The 19,879-nt window shown below is 34.2% G+C and overlaps 2 protein-coding genes and 3 long non-coding RNA genes across 8 annotated transcripts; 2 read left to right on the top strand and 3 right to left on the bottom strand.

The window, feature by feature from the left end:
* Positions 1-201: 201 nt before the first annotated feature.
* Positions 202-2,593, bottom strand: ALS3 (aluminum sensitive 3). 2 transcript variants are annotated; one of them, XM_085722364.1, is made up of 4 exons: positions 2,261-2,593; positions 1,463-1,708; positions 962-1,321; positions 202-460 (listed from the first exon to the last, which is right to left on the bottom strand). In XM_085722364.1, the coding sequence occupies exons 1-3, from the start codon at positions 2,564-2,566 to the stop codon at positions 1,010-1,012; spliced, it is 864 nt and encodes a 287-aa protein (XP_085578490.1). In that variant the 5' UTR covers positions 2,567-2,593; the 3' UTR covers positions 202-460; positions 962-1,009. The 2 variants fall into 2 exon arrangements, with proteins under 2 accessions (XP_085578490.1, XP_085578488.1); XM_085722362.1 differs by lacking the exon at positions 202-460 and having other exon boundaries at positions 810-1,321.
* Positions 2,594-6,635: 4,042 nt separating this feature from the next.
* On the top strand, positions 6,636-7,753 carry LOC146910419 (uncharacterized). The gene is made up of 2 exons (XR_015018860.1): positions 6,636-6,968; positions 7,278-7,753. It is a non-coding gene; the product is annotated as an uncharacterized LOC146910419 (long non-coding RNA).
* A 401-nt stretch (positions 7,754-8,154) lies between these two features.
* Positions 8,155-10,984, bottom strand: LOC146910418 (protein MAINTENANCE OF MERISTEMS-like). The gene is made up of 3 exons (XM_085727588.1): positions 10,402-10,984; positions 9,285-10,016; positions 8,155-9,082 (listed from the first exon to the last, which is right to left on the bottom strand). The coding sequence occupies exons 1-3, from the start codon at positions 10,843-10,845 to the stop codon at positions 8,306-8,308; spliced, it is 1,953 nt and encodes a 650-aa protein (XP_085583714.1). The 5' UTR covers positions 10,846-10,984; the 3' UTR covers positions 8,155-8,305.
* A 2,965-nt stretch (positions 10,985-13,949) lies between these two features.
* Positions 13,950-18,012, bottom strand: LOC146910416 (uncharacterized). The gene is made up of 2 exons (XR_015019197.1): positions 17,923-18,012; positions 13,950-14,437 (listed from the first exon to the last, which is right to left on the bottom strand). It is a non-coding gene; the product is annotated as an uncharacterized LOC146910416 (long non-coding RNA).
* LOC146910417 (uncharacterized) lies at positions 14,530-17,652 on the top strand. Of its 3 annotated transcripts, XR_015019194.1 has the most exons (7): positions 14,530-15,043; positions 15,127-15,222; positions 15,412-15,573; positions 15,657-15,731; positions 16,314-16,534; positions 16,794-16,885; positions 17,282-17,652. It is a non-coding gene; the product is annotated as an uncharacterized LOC146910417 (long non-coding RNA). The 3 variants fall into 3 exon arrangements; XR_015019195.1 differs by lacking the exon at positions 16,794-16,885 and having other exon boundaries at positions 14,531-15,043; XR_015019196.1 differs by lacking the exons at positions 16,794-16,885; positions 17,282-17,652 and adding an exon at positions 16,944-17,263 and having other exon boundaries at positions 14,531-15,043.
* Positions 18,013-19,879: the final 1,867 nt, after the last annotated feature.

Below are 19,879 nucleotides of genomic sequence, written 5' to 3'. Positions count from 1 at the left end.
TTAGGGGGTATTCTGGAAAAAAAACTTTTACATGAGGTAAATAAAAAAATATATTTTATAGGGGGTAAACCTGGAAATGACCTATATTACAGGGTAAAGCATCATTAACCCTATTATGTTTTTTGTCATAAAATTATAATTTCGTTTTTTGCTTTCTGGAAATGAGAATCTTAAGAATAATTGTAGACTCATACGCCCAGCTGGACCAAGGAAGCAATCCACTAAATCAAGCAAGAATCAATACTGTCTAACCATAGATATTAGATAGGGACGTCTTCAACTATATATTCGATCAAATTGTTGTCAATTTGAGACAGTGTTAGCTTTTTCTTCTAATTAATCGTTCGTTGTGAATATATGTGGACAGCAGCAATTGAACTAGATGCTTCCATTCTGCACTAGTAGCAATTTTCAGCTAGCTTTCCTTTCTGCATTTTTTTTTTTTTTGGTATATTCCTTTCTGCATTTAAATAAGAGTCAAAATTATTTTTAGAAGTGTAGATAAAACAATTTATAAAAATTGATTTTAGAAGTGTAGATAAAACAATTTATAATTCGATTTTATTGAACACCAAATTAACAAATTTTTATAAGTACCGACTAAATATTCTTTTTTGATATAAGACTAGAAAATTTATTGCAAAAACTTATTTTGTATAATTTATGAATAAAATTTTGATTCCATAATTTTTTTGTGACAATTGTTTAATACTTTATACTCTAAACTCGTTCTAAAGTAATCCAATCCTTTTTTTTTTGAGAGAGTAATCCAATCCTTTAAGCAACCAAAAAAAAGAAAGATCAAATTATTTTTGTTATCCTCTTGCAATCTCATTAAATTTTTCTTTTGTCAAAAAGAGAGGAATTATTGGGTGGCCGCAAACCCAACACCTCATTGATAGGCATATCAAACAAAAGAATTACGGCTACTAAAATATACAAAGACTTAATTTGGCTGTACCCCTTGGAAGTCAAGTTGGATTAAATTAATTTATAATAATTAATCAAATCAAGTTGAGAAGACTTTGGTTTCCAATTGGTAGGCCTTGGTAAAAAATGCTGGCCAACATAGATATGTAGCCATTATGCTACTAATAGTTGCAGCTCCAATCATCATATTCATCACAACAATTTGTAGCTGAATGGCTTCCAAGGGTGAAGCCCCTCCCATAATGAGACCAGTCATGGCCCCTGGAAGGGATATTAGACCCACTGTTTTTGTGTTATCCACCACTGGAGAAAGTGCTATAATTAGTGCCCTTTTCACTTGTTGATGTGTTGCTTGTCTTGGGGTTGCACCAAGAGCCAATGCCGTCTCAACCTGTCATAACATATGATATAGAAATTAATTAAATCTACTATAGTTCTATTTATTAGTACAATTTTCAAACAAATACTAATGTTAAATTTGAAATCATAATGTGTTGGGACGCTGAAAGAGTATTACGAAGGAGGTTCATACCAAGTTCATTTGTGCTTTGATGTCGTCTCGGAGTCTTTTCATGGTAACTCCGGTTACGGTCATTGAATTTCCAACCATCATGCCTGCAATAGGGATGATATATCTGGGAGTGAAAGGGAAGACGCTAAGTGCCACTAGAACAAACATAGTTATGGCAGTTCCTGTTAGAATGGAAGCCCCTGCTACCAATTTTCCACGGGGCACTTGTTTCGCACGCTGACCTGCAGTATAACCAGCAATGGACACCTACAATAAAACAACATAGTAACACATATACTATAGATTAGTCTAGAATTTGATTAACTGAATTTCTTATTAAATTCAAAAAAGTTGCAAACAGAGCAACTTAATCAGCAAGTTACATGAGCTCCATATTAACTTAATCATTAATCGTCAAACTATTTACTACTGTCCTTTTTTACATGATTTATCAACATATGAAGACACGTTTAGAAAGAGACTGTAAAATTTTGGATTGTATCTCATTTTTCACGCGCAATTGCTGAGACTAAATTCTTCAAAGTTTTAAATGATCGACTCTTCAAAACCGATGAATTTTCATATACATAATTCAGATAAAAAAACCTGATCACATGCTTTACAAACTCAAGAGATCCAAGTGGCTTATTTGTACCACACCAATATTGTTTGAAATCATTGATAGACAAAAACATTAATTGAACAAGAGATTGACCAATTTCCTAACTTGAAACAAAATGTAGAGAACTTCCAAAACTAATAAAAGGGGCAGTTAAACTTGAACAACATTAAAAAATCGATGAGAAAGAAGAGAGAGACCATAAAAAGGTATGCTAGGAGGATCCATCCAGAGTTATCCTGGTTGAATATGAACTGCAAAACAAAGCCAATAATAGAGAGTTGAACAAAAGCTCTAAGAACAGCAATAATCATCTCCACCTCAAGACCAAGTTTCTGCGAGAAAGATAAGCCTAATGCAAGAAACACCACTGCAGTGGCGCAAACAGGTTTCACCATGCCTTTCAGAAACTCACTCAACCATGACAAATCCATGCCCACAAAAGGGACTTGCTGCTGTAATGTGTGGTTCTGAACTAACGTGGTTTTGAGTAAAATTGATTCCATGGTGGTGATGATTGTGATGATGAGGCTGAAAAGTTGCTTACATGATAACGTGTATATATGCACGGTAAAGTCAGAAACGGCCTTCCCTAGAACGTGAGTAGCCTAGTGGAAGTCACTACTAGGGATGGGAATAGGCCAGACCGGCCTACAGGGGCTTACGACCTAGCCTACTATAGGCCAGACTAGGATTTTTTTTTCTCAAATAGAGAAGGCCTAGGCTTTTTTAAAAGCCTATTTATCTTAAAAGGTCAGGCCATAGGCCATTCAAAAAGCCTCTTAGGCTTATTAGGCCGACCTATTTCAGTAAATATGAATAATACTATTTATTATTATATTATATTTTGTACTTTGAATTAAAATAAAAATTTGTTAACTCTTTCAGTAATTTAATCTTATTAATATACATTAATTTTTTTGCATATTTAAATGTATTATTATAAACTAGAATTGAAATATGATACAATATATAGTCAAATTCTCTAAAAATTCATGTTGATTATTAAAAGAGAGTTTAATCTAATTGATATATTAGTTCGCTAGTTTATTTAAACTTAGATCACATTGCTTATTTAAAGATATTCGTATAAAGTAGGCTTCTGAACAGGCTATCAGGCCGAATCAGGCTTTCAGAAGGCCAGACTCAGGCCTAAAAAGTAAGGCTATGACAGGCCGTAGGCCAGTCTTAGGCCTTCAAAAATTTTGGCAGGCCAGGCTCAGGCCTTGCAAAGCCTAGCTCGACCTAGCCTATTCCCACCCCTAGTCACTACCAATATTTTTAAAATGAGTGTCACTATTTAAAATACGGCGACAAAAACAACGGAAAATCACAATAGATAGAATAAAACAAAGGGTTATTGATTTTTTCTATCGTCTGTTTTTCCTTTTGTGATTTTTCGTTGTTTTTGTCATCGTACTAAATATCAACACTGTCAATGGAACTGAATTAATTTAGGAAAAAATATTTTATGATCTAACATCTACTTTACATTTTGAGAAAGAGATGTGATATGTTAAAAGATGTGATGGAAAAAGAGAGATACATATCATTGTTGTTGATTCATGTGTATTATTTTTGGTTCTACATTTGGAGCAATCATAATTGAATCGTGTTAAATTGATTTTGACATGTTTAATGATTTTTGAGTATAATTGGTTTTAACTTAAAGTTAAGATCTATAACTTTTAAGTCTATACGTGATTTTTACACTTTGTTCAATTCATTTTTGCGTAGAAATATTCATATATAAACTACTTTACATTTATTCAATTTTAAATAAAATTAATTTTGCAAAATTAAATTCATTCAAAATCAATATTTGTAGTTGCAAACCCAAACATGCACTACTTGATTGAACTGAAAATTAGTAGCTTTGTTGGTTGGTTTGATTCCAATTTTAATAGTCTTTTTGAACTTACTCAACCACAGTTAAAACAATTATTTACTTTTTTTTTTCATTTATTTTACTTTTTATTTTCAAATATTTATCTATTATTTATTTGTGTATGAAACTGAATCAATCCAATGACCCGATGAATATGTGTTGCATCTCCAGCCAGATTCTTAAATTATTGGTTGCTACCCTTTGCCTTGTCTGACAATGCAACTGATTCAGCAAGATTTATTTGTCTCTTTCTTGATTACTTATCATTCTCAAGGATTAATTATTTCTCAATTATGCAATTGATAATATAATAAATAAATAAAGAGTTGACAACACTAACTGGACGTACGTACGACCAAGGACGGTAATGTCCTGTTACGGCGCACGTTAGTGAAACTTTGACTATACTACTCCCTCCGTCCCGGAATAACTGATCTATTTTCTAAAAAAAAATGTCCCAAAATAACTGACTCATTTCAATTTTCAATACAACTTTCATCATTCCCAATACAATATAACACTAAATAATACTACTTTTATCATTCCCAATACAATATATTCCACTTTCCCCTTTATTTATACACTTTTCTTAATCTGTGTGAAAAACCAAAGTAGGTCAATTAAACCGGGACGGAGGGAGTATCTTTTTTTGTTCATGTACTAGAATGTAGAATGGGTTTGAAGCAATCTCTCGTGACAGGTATTAACTGTCCATGTTCTTTGTTGTCCTTTTGAATGTTTAAGTACACATATAGGTAGGCACATGTCCTTGCAATTCCATTCCATGACTTTGTGATATTATTACATGTGGTGTTCCTCCATTGATTAAATTTAAATATATAATTAGAAAAGAGTAATTCTTCAGTGGTCACATGACCAACAAATGTCATTTTGGTCACAACCAATCAAGGCATGACACCAAATAAACATACAAGAGAGAGAATTTGTCATAAAAAAGAAAAAGAAAAATCTGTGTTAAAAAAGAGTAGAGAGAAACTGGGCTGCCATGAATGCAACACAGAGAGAGGAGGACGGTGACCTCGCCGGAAGAACAGCGACGGCGATGATGACGGCGGCAACAACAACAGTGAGATTAATTGGTCATAACCTTGTTTCTCTTCCATGGCAATGAAAATTTATATCTCTTTCCCCTTTTTTCTCCATGTCCTTTTATTTCACCCATTAACATAAAAGATGTAAAAAATATGGAGAAAGATGAATAGATTCAGTAAATATATTTGAATCTTCTTGGTTAATTCAAACAAATTAGGATTATCATATGGTGGGAGATCAAGTTGTGGGGGAATCCGGAATCGACTGTATTTCAGCGACAAAGATAGTGGCCGCCGTTGTCATCGCCGACGCCTTCATAGTTGTTTCCGATATGACCATCGTTGCCGGCGTGACCATCATGTCGCCGCCTCCGTCTCCGTCGTCGTGTCCGGGCGTGGTCATTGGTGCACACTGCTTCTCCCTCGGTGGCAGGCATCCATCCTCTGTCTTTTCTGTTTTTTTTTTAATCTCATTTTCTCTCTCTCTATATGTGTGAGGTGTCAAGTGTTGGTTGGTTGTGACCAAATGCAATGTTTTGGTCGCGTGACCAACTAAGACTTTCTCATTAGAAAAAGTGAGAGAAGAATCTGTTGCCTTTAGCATCCGTATCTAATCAGTAGTTTTTTTAATGCCTATTCTTTTGTTTTCTTAATCAAAAGATAAGATGGAATGGGAAGTTACTTGTCGAATTGTTTGAAATTGGATAAGGTAACACTTCAGTGCCTTTAGCTTTAGTGTCTTAAAATTGTAGGAAAATTGTTGTTGACACATTAGAGAAGGCTGGGACACACATGTAAAATACGTTTTTGCCCCCTCGGCAGTTAACTGCCGAGGAATTTAAAATCCGGCTGCAGTTAACTGCCGAGGAATTCCTCAGTAGTTAACTGCCGAGGATCTTCTGCTACAAGTCTGGCAGAAGCTCTCTCATCTCCATTATTCATCACATCTTCAAATTTTTTTTCTCAAATCTCTCTCACAAATCTCTCTAAAAAATCCAACCAAATCCAACCAAATTTATTCAACAAAATCACAAGTAAGTAATTATAATGCTATTAACTTAAATTTTAGTTGTTATAAATGTTTTTATTTTTTAGTTTTTGAGTAGATTTATTTTATTTTAGTTTTTGAGTAGATTTACATAGTATAATTCATTTTTAGAGTAAAATGTTTGTATGATGTTTATGTTATAGTTTAAAGTTTATTGGTTATATTTTAATTTGGTGTTTTAAATTAATTTTTTATTTTAGTTTTTAATTAGATTTACATGTTATAAATCATTTTTAGATTAGATGTTAGTTGATTAATTTTGTTAAAATGTTTGCATGATGATTATGTTATAATTTTAAAATTTTAGGGTTATTTTTTAATTTGGTGTTTTATATTTTTTATTTTATTTTAGTAAGACTATATGATTTATTTTAAGAGTAAATATAATTTGAATAATTTTGCTATATTTTATGTTAATTTTTTTTTTTAGACAATTACATTTTAGGGTTATTTTTATGATTTTTAGAGTCTATGTATAATTTGCACATTAAGTGTTTGATGAAATGTTTGAATGAATTTTTCATTGATTATTTTAAATTTCTATGTGCGTAGATTTGAAACAATGGCCGGATGGATCGACATTCATGCAACATTCAACGGAGGAGAACCTCAAAGGTTGAAGGTTCGGTGCCTTGATGTAACGTTAAGAGATCTCAAGGATCAACTGAATGAATTCAACCAAGGAGTCAACCCAAGAGACACAAGAAGGGTGCAAAATGTTCGGTATAAACGTCCAAAGCTCGACGAGGGGAGCGTATCATTCACTTGGGTGGAGTTAAAGAACGACGAAAACGTGACGAGTATGTTTTGGGAGCACACCAAGTTCCAGTGGATCGATATGCGGGTGACGTTGCTGAGATCAACTGAAGATATCATCAACAACTTGATTCCGCGAGAAGATCGTCATTAGTTAGGGTAAGGTGCATTCAAACTACAACAATTGTCTTACCTCTGAAATGGGGTGATTCAAACTTGCCAAACGGCTAGGACTCAAGCATTTCGCCTCGCGTTCATGTTTTTCCTTTGAAAAGGTTAAATTCTTGTTAGACTGATTTAGATGATGGTATTAAGTGTCAAGGAATGGACCTCATTTCGTTGGCACTTGAATACCATCATCTAAATCAAATCTGACAAAAATTTATTCTTTTCAAAGGAAAGCATGAACGCGAGGCGAAATGCTTGAGTCCTGTTGTTTGGCAAGTTTGAATTTACCCCATTTCAGAGGTAAGACAGTTGTTGTAGTTGGAATGCACATTCCAACTGCAACAATTGTCTTCCTTTGGATGGGGTCATTCAAACTAGTTAAATGGCAGGACACCGACATTCGTCCGGGAGTGTTTTTGTTCCATTCTAAGTGTTAATTTCTTGTTGGCTTCGTTTAAATGATGGTATCGAAGTGTCAAGGTCTGGACCTCATTCCGTTGGCACTTAGATACTATCATTTTAAACCAAGACCAACAAGAATTTAACATTTGGAATAGAACAAAAGCACTTCTGGACGAATGCTGGAGTCCTGCTGTTTAGCTAGTTTGAATTAAACCCATTCAAAGGTAAGATAATTGTTGTAGTTGGAAGGTACATTTCCGAATGTAATGTAATGATAGTTTATGTAATGTAACGAAACCTCTATCGCAATATTTATTCGAATTCATGCTATCGCAATATTTATTGAAATTCACACTATCGCAATATTTATTCGAATTCACGCTATCGCAATATTTATTGGAATTCACTCTATCGCAATATTTCAAATAACATAAAATAATTTCTAAATAATTCCAAACATTTTCTAACACAATTCTATTCTAAACAAAATAAAACAAAACATTCCCTTAAAAAAAAATAAAACAAAACCTCGGCACTTAAGTACCGAGGAAAACCTCGGCAGTTAAGTACCGAGGAAAACCTCGGCAGTTAACTACCGCCGGTTTCATTATTTCCTCGACAGTTAACTGCCGAGTCGTCCTGAAGCCAGAAAATGACAGAACCTGTTGAAGGCAGAACCTGTTACATGTGTTTTTGCACATTGTAAACACATTGTTTGAATGCCAAACCATAAAACTTAATCAAAGAAAATTAGCAACATAATTGAAATTGAAAATATAATACGGAAACGAACAATTGTCATAAAAAAATGTCATCGAAACAAAGTAACAACAAATGTACTGAAAGTACTAACAAAACGGCCAAATGTCATGAAAATAAACACCAAGTCCTAAAAATATATCCTACACATAAAATACTAGCAGTCCTAATCCTACTGCTGGTCCTGGTCCTGCTGATGCTGCTGCTGCCTCCTCCTCGGTCTCTGGGCTCTCCTCCTGGTAATGATCGGCGCGATCTGCTGCCTAACATCCTGCAAGGCCGCATACAGCTCCTGAGGGGTCATGCTCGTCACCTCCTGACCCAAAAACTGATCAGCATGGGCAACAGCGCCGCTAACCATGTCATAGGTGTCAGGGGAGCTTCTCGCCTCGTACCGCTCCCACTGCTCTGCAACGATCTGCTCCTCGTTTGGAGGCCTCGGAACATCTCCCGGGAGAAGTGGCAAAATCTGAGGGTGAGACACAACCGTGTACCATCGTACATAGCCCTCTGCCATACGCCATGGTTGCTCTCCTGCCTGCTCACCCCAATCAGCCGCCTTAAGCGTGCGAGGGCGAAAGTCGATGAAGGCCTGCACAATATCAGCCGGTGTCAGCTCTGCAACATCCGTCGGAGGTCTAGGGACCGACTGGACGTATCCGTACTGCCTCAATACCCTCTCCGGGAGGTGACGGTACACCCTAATATCGCCGCACATGATCCAGCCAGAATACCAGAATACCTCCTCGAAAGGCTGGTACTCCCTGTGCCCTTCGTATGGCCTCCAGCATACGTCATCAAAAGTAATCCGATCAAGTGCCATCCGATACGTGGCCCCCTCTCCATGACCCTTCTGAAGAGTCCACCTCGCCGCAACCGGTAAATTTTCAATGTAGTCCGGGTTTGGATCAACAGTGTAAAACTTAGGGAAGTGCGACAAAAACCATGCCTGCACAAACCATACAAATCACAGTTATAAATAAATTAAAGTTAACTAAAAAAATAAAATTTCAATTTAACAAAATAATAATAGTAATAATAGTTAAGAAACAAAATAAATATAACAAAATATAACAAAATAAATATAACAAAATATAACAAAATAATAATAGTTAACAAACAAAATAAAATTTAAATTTAATTTTTCTTACAGTGAGCAGTGTCACGCTTCCCCCAAGCTGTCTGTCTCCGGGCAAGCAGGCATGAGCTAACTCATCATAAAGGTATGCAAGTGTCATCCCTCCCCACGAATAAGCACGCATCCCCGCGTAGCCGTCCGCCATAGTCGTCAAATAAATCAACTGGATGCGCTTGTTGCTTCTATCCCCAAACAACAGGCATCCAACCAAGTATAGAAGGTAGCACTTCACACAATAAGTCCTAACCCTCTCCAACTCCTCCAGCTCCTCTGGATCCTGTGTATCCGCCAAAAGGTTGGCTCTACCAAGGTGCGTCGTATAAAACTCCTTCAGCTTTGGATAACTAATGTATCCACCATACTCTGTATTGCAGATTTTCTCTGCCTCCTTCCTCGACGCGCCCAAGTGAGTCATCAGTAGTTCCTCTCCCTCATGTCTCAGCATCTTCTTCCGGTGGCCCAACATCCGCCCTTCAATCGGGACATGCATAAGACATGCGACATCATCCAAAGTCACAGTCATCTCCCCCATAGGCATGTGAAAAGTGCTGGTCTCGGGATGCCACCTCTCGCATAGAGTCATCAGCAAAGCGTGAGGCACAGTGGCGTAGCCCAAGTAGACCAAGTCATGTAAGCCACTCGCCCTAAGCGGATCCCAAAACCATCTCTGATTGGGGTTTGGACGTCCGAGACTCAAAATCTTGGGGCCATGATTAATTGGCTTTACAACACGCTTCTTGCGGCACTGAAAAAATAGAAAAATAAACATAGTTTAAACAATGTAAACATTTAAAACTTAATAAATGCTAAAATAAAAATAAAGAAAACATATAAAGAAAATCACATATTAATAAAAGTTGATATAATAATTAAAAAAACATAGTAAGAAAACATATAAAAAAACATATTAATAAAACATATAAATAAAACATATTAATAATAATTAAACAAACACACACATAATTAAACATATTAAACATATAAAATGAAGAAAACATATTAAGAAAACATATAAAGAAAACATTTTAAGAAAACATATTAAATCAAGAAAGAAAAAATAAAGAAAATAATTAAACAAACACACACATAATTAAACATAAAGAAAGAACATTTAAAAAAACAATACTTACGTCATCCTTATTATACCAAAGCGGCAATGCCACATGATTGGCATAAGAGTGAAGCAAAGATATGTCGTGCGGTCCTCCAGGAAAGGGAGCGTCCGTAGGCAACACCTCCGGGGCATCAGCCATAGCAATGTCATCCTCGTCTGGCTCCCCTGGCATATACGGCTGCTCTGGCATATACTGCTCGTCGTACCCACCATCAGTCACATCATGGTGATCCTGATAGTTCAGGTACTCCACCTCCTGGGTCGGGTCAACCACCTGCGACTGTTCAGGATGCGCCTGAGAAGCCTCAGATGCCTGAGAAGTCCCTGAACCATCCGCCCTCCGACCTCTTCCCCTCTTTGGGATGTGCCCCCTTTGCCTCTCCTTCCGGTGGCTTTGAGTCATCGCACGCCTACCACCAAACATTTTAGATGGATCAATCGGTGGCTCTTGATTAGACATATCTACACAAAAATTTAACAAATAAACATCATTAAAATCAATACATTTATCTCTAAGTACATAACATTCTAAAACCACATTCTAACCATTGACATCACATTCTAAAACCATTGACATCACATTCTAAAACCACATTCGACTTAAACATAATCTAAACATCATTTCCATCAACTACATTTATCTCTAAGTACATAACTAACTAAAAAATCAATACAATTCTCATTTGGGCATTTTTTCAAACACTTTGTGGGCAAAGTTTCAAACATATTCAAATTGTGTTAATTTGACATCATTCAAAACCACATTGTACTTAAAACTCATTCAAACAACATTCACAACACCTACATTCAATTATACAGTACATGCAATCATCTAAATATCAATTCCAACATCAACCCTAACCACATGCAAACTACCAATTTTTTTTTTAAAAAAAAACCTACACAAACTAACATTATGATTAAAAATGAGTTAAGATACTTACTTGTGATTAAATGGAGATGATGCACTTGATTTTGCTCAAAAATTGAAATTGAAGGGCACTTGGGGTGGTTTTGGATGTGTTTGAAGGCAAAGAATGAAACTGGAAACTGCTTCTGTTCGTTCTGGTTATGTTCAGAAAACCTCGGCAGTTAACTACCGAGGAAATCCTCGGCAGTTAACTGCAGCCGGATTTTAAATTCCTCGGCAGTTAACTACCGAGGGGGCAAAAACGTATTTTACATGTGTGTCTCAGCCTTCTCTAATGTGTCAACAGCAATTTTCAAATTGTAGATCCGTGGTATGGTAAAACCACCATAATTGATTAAACTCTTTCTCAAGTGTTTTAATATTTACATTTTTATGACTGAATTCAAATGCAAATTTTATGGTTAAGTCAAAAGAAATTCTTTACAATTACTTCTTTATTTTCATGTTACAAATTTGATCCATGAAAACTACAAGTGTTAATCATTTTAACTCATGAATTTTACAAGTAGGTGAAAACGTCACCAAACATGTAACACATCGGTCGTAGTCCCTCTTTCATGTTTTTATGTTAGAGGGTATGTGACATCCTATGTGGACGTCACACCACTACCACGTCATAAGGTCCATTTTGATAGAAGAAAAAAAAGTTAAATTGTACATGGACTAATTTATCAATAAGTGAAAAATCACATAGGCAAATTTGATTGCTTTTAAATTTTCCAATAAATAATTTCCTAGCAATTTTTTTTTTTTAATTTGATTGATAGTACATAAATGTTACAAAATATCTTGATAAGTGACCTAATGATTTGATCAGATTGATTAGCGGTTCGAACTTTAAACCAGCAGTTTTTGGCAATCATGAGATAAATTATAAATAATTTTTACTGCCCTAAATGAAGAACTTGTTTTACATGTTAAAGGTAACACACAAAATATTAAATTGACTTAATTATTTTAATATTTATTATCTTAACTTTTGAGAGTTTCAGCAAAAAAGTGAAACAACTAATAATGACAATCAAAAACTAAACTACAAGTAAATAGGGATTGAATCTAAAACCTATATAGTAAATCCACACATTCAATCCAAAGAACAATAATAAAGAAAAATGAGGAACAAATACATTAAAATTGGTCATTCAACTTGACTCATATTGGTTTACTTCTCGAAGGAAAAGATCTCTCTGTTTCACTACCAATGACTTTTTACAAGAATTTCCACTATTTCCCTTTCTCTCAAGAGAGTTACAAAAGTGACTAAAAAATTATTTTCAATTGCTCACAAGAACTATATATCCCCAATCTCCCTTCTTTTCTCTTTCAACCCCTCACTTGATAACCACTAAAACTCACTAGAGAAAGCATGAATCATTCCTCCCATGAATCATCGTTATCCAAAGTGTTTATAATGTGTTCCTGACTCTAGAATATCACCTAAAAGTTTTCAATTCTTTGCCCTTAAGTCCTAAGAATTATCTCTTTTGGTGATGACCAAACTCTCATTTACCAAAAAAAATCAGTTTTTATAACCCATATCCTCGGCAGGCGCCTCACGCATGAACCAGGCACCTCACACACCATCCTTGGCACCTTAGACAAAAACTCGCTAAACTGATTTTACGATAAGCAAAAAACCACTTTTTAGGTACATTGAATAATTGATGTATTTGATCTATAATATAAACCAAATATATCAGTTATTCAATGAATCTAAAAAATGATTATTTACATAAGGAGTATTTCAATGTTAATGATGTTAATCTATGTTCTCTAGTACTCCGACGTACTATTTTACAAGCACTTTTTTTACACCGCAGTAGATATGTTACAAAAATAGACGGAGGAAGCATATACAAACTGATTTTGAGATGCGAAGAAAGTAGTTAAAACTTGAAACTCAAAGATTTAAATATTGTCAACCATCATTTTTGTGTGTGGAGATTTTGTCTCCATTTTATCAATATTTGACATTTTTATGGAATCTTGTTTCACATCACATGTGATGCAAACACCCCCAAATATCATGTGTGTGACCTGCAAGTACATCTTCGTGTTCCTTTCTACCTTAAATTGAACTGAAGGCCTCACTCTGATCAACTCTCCCTCTAACCATATCATCCCCTTCACATAGATGGTCAAATTGCTTGCATCGAATGGCATCACAATCACTTATCTATAAATTACCACTGTACTCACACCCGTTGCAAATTCCAAAATTACACCGGTATTGATTTTTACTTGTTAGAAAAAAAATATATCAGACATGTTTCTCTACCTTTCATAATTTTTAATATACAGTTTAGAATGAAATAATACATAAATTTTATTCTACATCTGATACATTTTGCAAAATATAACAACAAAAATTTTAGATGTCCTTCTTTCAAAAAAATAAATAAATTAGATTTCCTGAAATTTTAAGAATCAAATAGAATGGAATAAAATGTTTTGTTCAATTGGCACGGCCTTGTTCATTAGCTTTTAATGTAACTATATTATTATATCTTCAATTTAATTTAATTTTTTTTAATAAAGTCCACCTTGGAAAGAATGATATCCAGAAGAAGCTTCTGCTAAAGAGATCAGCATTTTTTTTAATGGCAAATCAGCATTTGTTTCATTTCTTTGAATTATATCTGCGGATTCTAGAATGCACATATCATCATAGCAAATATTGTTGATGTCATACATCCAGTTCTCTTATTAATACAAAAACAACAATAATATAATCCTATCGTTACAAGTACAACAATAGCCAATCTAGTTCTTTTTGTTTTCTTTGTTTTATTTTTGAGATTTTTTAAACAGACATCATTATTCTCAAATCTACGAATAGATTTCTTACTATTATTCTGAATAACCCTTAATGTTGATGTCAATGTCTTATGGAAAATCGTAACATCCAAATGCCAAGATAATTTCCAACAATTCTTTCCAATAAAGTTCTTCCGTGTCACCATCTTCATATTGAACTATGAACCACCCAACATCATTGGCATAGTCAATTACCCTCGCAGACAAAATATTTCCCATACACAGACGTATTTGGATCTCCCTACCCAAGAACCATTCGCAATTCGAATCCAAATTCCCATCATTTGCCATTTGGAACAGAAACCTATATAAAAAAATCAAGTAAATAGTATGGAGATGTAATCTAATTTCTAAGCAAGATTTTAACTAGAGTAATTTGAATGAAATCAATGAGAGTCACTACAAAAAACGCGCTAGATTGCGGCGGTTTTTTTAAGGGAGTTTTAGAAAACCCCTGCAGAATGGTTGAATAAGTGACGCATTGGCTTAACGTGGTGACAAATACAAATCAATCTACGGAGGTTTTGAAACCCCCACAAAATTGAAGGGATTTTTTTCGCTTTTTCACCTATCCCGCTTGATTTTCACGGATGGCGCACTTATGTTTTTCACTTCCCTCTATTTTATTTTATTTCATTAAAACAAAATAAACATATCAATATCTCTCTCTCTCCCCAAAACCTTCTCACTTCCAGTTCATGAAATCTCTTCTCACTCACTACATGGAAACCCAAAATCCCATCTTATCTCATCGACCTCATCTCATTCTCTCTGCAACCTCTCACCTCTGTCAATCCTCTCACTCTCATGAAGGAACCCTTCTCACTCTCACCCTTCAAAAACCCTACGCCGCTGTCAACCCCCAGGAAGGAAACCCTCTCATCGCTCCATCACCCTCTCCCTTATAAAGGTATTTTTATTCCTTTTCCATAGATCAATTTGTTCTATCAATTGTCATGTCTTTGAATTTTTTAATGAGATTGATGATTATAGGGTTTGATGTGGCTGATTTCAATGAAAAATTGGGATTAAGAACAGTCAAAATTTGGATGTTAAGTCATTCTTCTCACTCAAAACTCATCTATAAAGGTAAGTGAATCACAATACCCATCTTTGAATATTGATTTGTTTGCTGCTAGATTCTGATTTCGGGTTTTAGGGTTTTAGATTTGGGATTTGTTATTCATGTGCTCCTTCAATTTGGGATTTAGGGTTTCTAATTTGGGGTTTTTGATTTATATAAGAGACTGAGTTCCAACTACTAACTCTAGTCTATAGGAGTGTAAATAATTGGTATTTCAGGAATAGAAGAGTGTACGCACATTTTCAGCCGAACGGATATTTGGCGGCACTTAACTGGCAATATGTTCGAATGATTTCATCTGCTTTTATGATTGGGCTGAATGCAGGTTGATTTACCGCATTGATGTCAATGTGAAAGTAAGTTCTTTGATTAGGTGACATCTAGTTCTACTTTTTCTCTCTCCTTTTTCGGTGTTTGATTTAATTTGTTAATGTGTCAGAACCTCTACTGGGCTGATAGTGGTGATCTAGTAACAATTGCTAGTGATACATCATTCTACATCCTGAAGTACAACGTGAGGATTCATGAGAACTTAATCAGTTTCTTATAGTTTTTGGCCTGTTTTTGCTAATGTTCTTATTTTATTCTAGTTCCATACTATACTTTGTCTTGTAGGACATTATATGCTTGCTTACTCTTTAGATGCTTTGGCAAGGTTCCATGCTATCACTTATTTAGACATTGTTATTGAAAGTTCTGATCTTTGATATGGATTTAGTAGCTATTTTTTTGTTTATATTTTTTTTGTTTTTACTGTTTGAATTCAATCTTGAGTAATTGAATTCACCTGAAGGCTTATTTGATTTTCTTTTGGATTCATTATGAATTAATTCAGGATTTTACTCTTTAGTTGAACATGGTTATGGCTATGGTTTTTGTTAAGTTGTAAACTTCATTGTGGTTTTGGAATAGCAGCAATATGTTTAGCTTGTTATAGTTTTCTTAAACTAACTAAAGCATAAATTTGTAGTATGAAAAGAATTGGCATGAGCTCTTTTTCTTTTTGTTTGCATTTTTCATTGTTCTTCTCCATGTGATGACTCTTTGACAGCTCGGCTTGTTGCTTATTGGATGTTAATTTTATGATTATGATCAGGTATCTAATCAGTACAGTAGGGGATATGTATAAATCAAATCAAAGGAAGCCATTTTTATGGATTTTTGAAGGATCTCATATAGACGTGTCACGCATTCAAAACCCTGTTCGTGGACTTTCTTGTGTCACACATTCAAAACCCTGTTCGTGGACTTTCTTAGTAGTCATCTCTCTAAAGTTAGTAAGGATAAATTGCCGGATATTGGTTCTGAGTATGAAAGGTAAGCACTAATCAAGCATTTGATTTTTTACTCCAATCCTGTAATGGGAAATATTATTTCTCTGCGCTCTCTTAATTGAGTTACATTTGAAGTATCAATTACCATACTTGTATGTAAATCTGAGTCCAAAATATGGGATAACAAATGCTCAAGGCCCCCCTGCCACAAAGATTATTATTTGATAGTTTTGGTAATTTAGAGGGTTAAAGTTTGGAAAGTGGCTATTCAATTCTCACATTTTATGGTTTTTTGGGTTCAGATTTCCGTCGTAGTTTGCTGTATTGATTTGCTCACTACAAAAAACGCATGCTTGAAAGCATAGAGAGGCTTCTGTTTGAAATGGAATTTTTGGTCAGTTCCTTTATCCGTTCATCATTCTTGATTTTCTTTGATTTTTTTATTGTAATAGGTTGTTTTTAGGGCAATTGGAAACTGGTTCAAATAATAAAAGCTTGGTTGTAAATTTTAAAAGCTCTTCAATTTTATTCCTACAGACAAGGATCAATGATAGCTTGCTACACATATTTTCCAGATTTGAAACAATTCGTTGAATTTATATTGTTAAAAGTAGATTTGTTGGGTTTATATTGATTTATCTGTTATGTTGATTTGTTGGGTTTATAATGAAAGTTGGGTTTGTTTACCTTTTTCATACATTGTGAATGGACAAATATATTTTCTGATATTTATTACGAGTTTATCAGTCAGTAGTCATAATGCTGAGAATGAGAACTTACTTCATAACAGACCAAGGAACAAGAGGAAGAAATGAACTTCAAGTAGTGGGAAGAAGTCTTCTCGAAAGATTGTAGATAAAGAAGGTTCCAAAGTTGCAGAGAAAGGAATGGCATCTTGTGTTGGAAGCTGGTGTAGCAACAATACTGTCTGCTAGGAAGTAGGAATGTTGTTGGGTATTATGTAGAAAGATTCCATTATGTGCAGGTAGCTTGGAAAGAGAAACAAGAGGATCATCTAGTTCTAGGAATGTTTAATGTTTTTTGTTCATTTAGTATAAGATTTCATTTTTGGTATTATGAATCTTGAGTTTATCATCATATTTTATGTTTATAGTATATTTTTTTTGTTACTATCGCTATACTTTGAATGGATTTTTTTAGTTAAAGTTTGAGTTTTGTGATAATTTTTTTTTAAAACATTTTTTACAATTTGAGGGGGTTTTAAACCTCCGCCTAAAAAACCCCCGCAAATTATATAAGATACCAGCGGTCACCAAAAACCCCCGCAAATAATTTGTGGGATTAGTATAAGCGGGGGTTTTGAAAACTCCCGCAAAACATCTTGTGGAGGTTAAAAACCGCCGCAAAATAGCAGAAAAACCGCCGCAATCCAAGCGCGTTTTTTGTAGTGAGTGTAACGTAATACGGTACCGGAATGTTGATATATACTTTGATGCGGCGAGTACTCGAGATGAACCTTGCGAAGGAATTGCAGTGTTCCTCTATCAAAATGTGTTCTTCTTATAGCCTTGAATCAAAATAACTTTTTAATTACAAAAGTAATTTAATATTTTTTCTTTGACTCTTTTGACTGGTAAAATAATTTTATATTTGCTAATTTAGTATTTGTTTTAAGAGAATTTATTTCAATACTTTAAAGATTTATAATTTAATATTTTTTCTGACTTTTTTGACTGGCGAAATAATTTTATATTAGCTAATTTAATATTTGTTATAAGAGATTTTATTTTAATAGTTTAAAGATTTAAATGCAATAAGTATATATTTATAATTGTTATTGAAAAGTCAAAAAATTCATCGAACAAAATAAGTAGCTTTGAATAAAATATATGGAATTTTTTTAATTTCTTATTTCTTTTACATTAAAGTTTTAAAAAACATTGACCAAAGGGTTTTTTTTTAATGGAGAAACATTGACCAGAGGTATATTCCCCGGATATCTTATTTAAATTAATAAAAAAACATTGTTCGTATTTTCTAATTTTTGTTTTTGTTCGCGTATTCACTTCAAAATATTGAAGGTTTGAGTTTTCTTCGTCATCGATTTGGTAGAGAAAGTGAGAAAGATTGAATTTTTTGTTTGGTTTTTGCAGTTGTTTTAAGAACGATATGCAATGAGGAAAAAGTGATTTTTTTTTTTGAGATTGTTTATGTTAAGGAACCTGATCCTCAAATCGACTTCCATATAGATGAGAAGATGAAGTGAGGGCGATTTGGTCATTTCACGTATGTCTGAAAGAGCCATGGTCATTTTCGTCATACGTGCAAACCAAATGGTGACATGTGGTAGGCATGTTCATCAATGCCACATCAACAAAACCGTGACACGTCACAACTTAAATGAACTGAAGGACCAAAAATGAAATGATTAGTAATTACAGGACAAATTTCGAAAGATTAGCAATTATAGGGACCAAAATTCAAGTGACTCATATTTGCAATGAGCTAATGTATAAATAAGCTTAAGCAAAATAATACTTTTTAGGTTCATTGAATGATTGATGTATTTGGTCTACAATATAAACCAAATACATCAGTTATTCAATGAATCTAAAAAGTGATTTTGACCGAAGGGAATATTTCAACGTTAATGATATTAATCTATGTTCTCTAATACTCCCTTGTACTATTTTATAAGCAGTTTTTTTGCAACGCAATAGAGATCTTTATAAAAAGAGAAAGAGGAAGCATATACAAACTAATTATTTGAATGTCAAGAAAGTAGTTGAAATTTGAATCTCAAAGATTTCAAGATTATCAACCATCATTTTTTGAGTGAATAGGCTATTTCATCCCTAAATTTGTATGCATCAGTCAATTTCATCCTCGATTTTTTTGAAATAGCCAAAATATCTCTGAATTTAACAAATATCAATCAATTGAGTCCCTCCTTCAAGTTGGATCGTTAACGGCGATGATATGGAACGATTAACAATGACGTGGCTTGCCAAGTCATATGCCACATGTTCAGGGACTAATTTGACCAAAAGTAACAAAAACAGGGACAAAATTGACCGAATTAGAAAGAAAAGAATCTTGCATCACGACCGTTGTACAACAACTTTTTCTTCCCTAATTCTATTTATCTGAAACTCTAATTTCTCCCATTTACAATTTAAAATCCCAAAATTTATTCAATAAAATTTGTTCAAATTGAATCTGAAATGATGGGTGGTGGTCGTATGGCCAAAAATAACTCTCAAACTTGAGCTTCATCTTCAAGCTTTATGTTTAATGGCGAGGTCAAAATGCTTGATTTTTGGTGTCCTAGAAGATGTTCTCTAAGAAAAGCCAATACCCTGAAGATCACAGGAAGGTCTTTCTACATTTGCCCTTTTTTCAAAGGATGGTGATGATAATTTAATTT

This window comes from Medicago sativa, chromosome 7 (assembly GCF_051527215.1).
Source record: "Medicago sativa cultivar Bolivia chromosome 7, Bolivia_mono, whole genome shotgun sequence".
Classification (NCBI taxonomy): Eukaryota; Viridiplantae; Streptophyta; class Magnoliopsida; order Fabales; family Fabaceae; genus Medicago; species Medicago sativa.
Note: the sequence above shows the minus strand (reverse complement) of the source record. Positions and strands in the feature narration are given on the sequence as shown.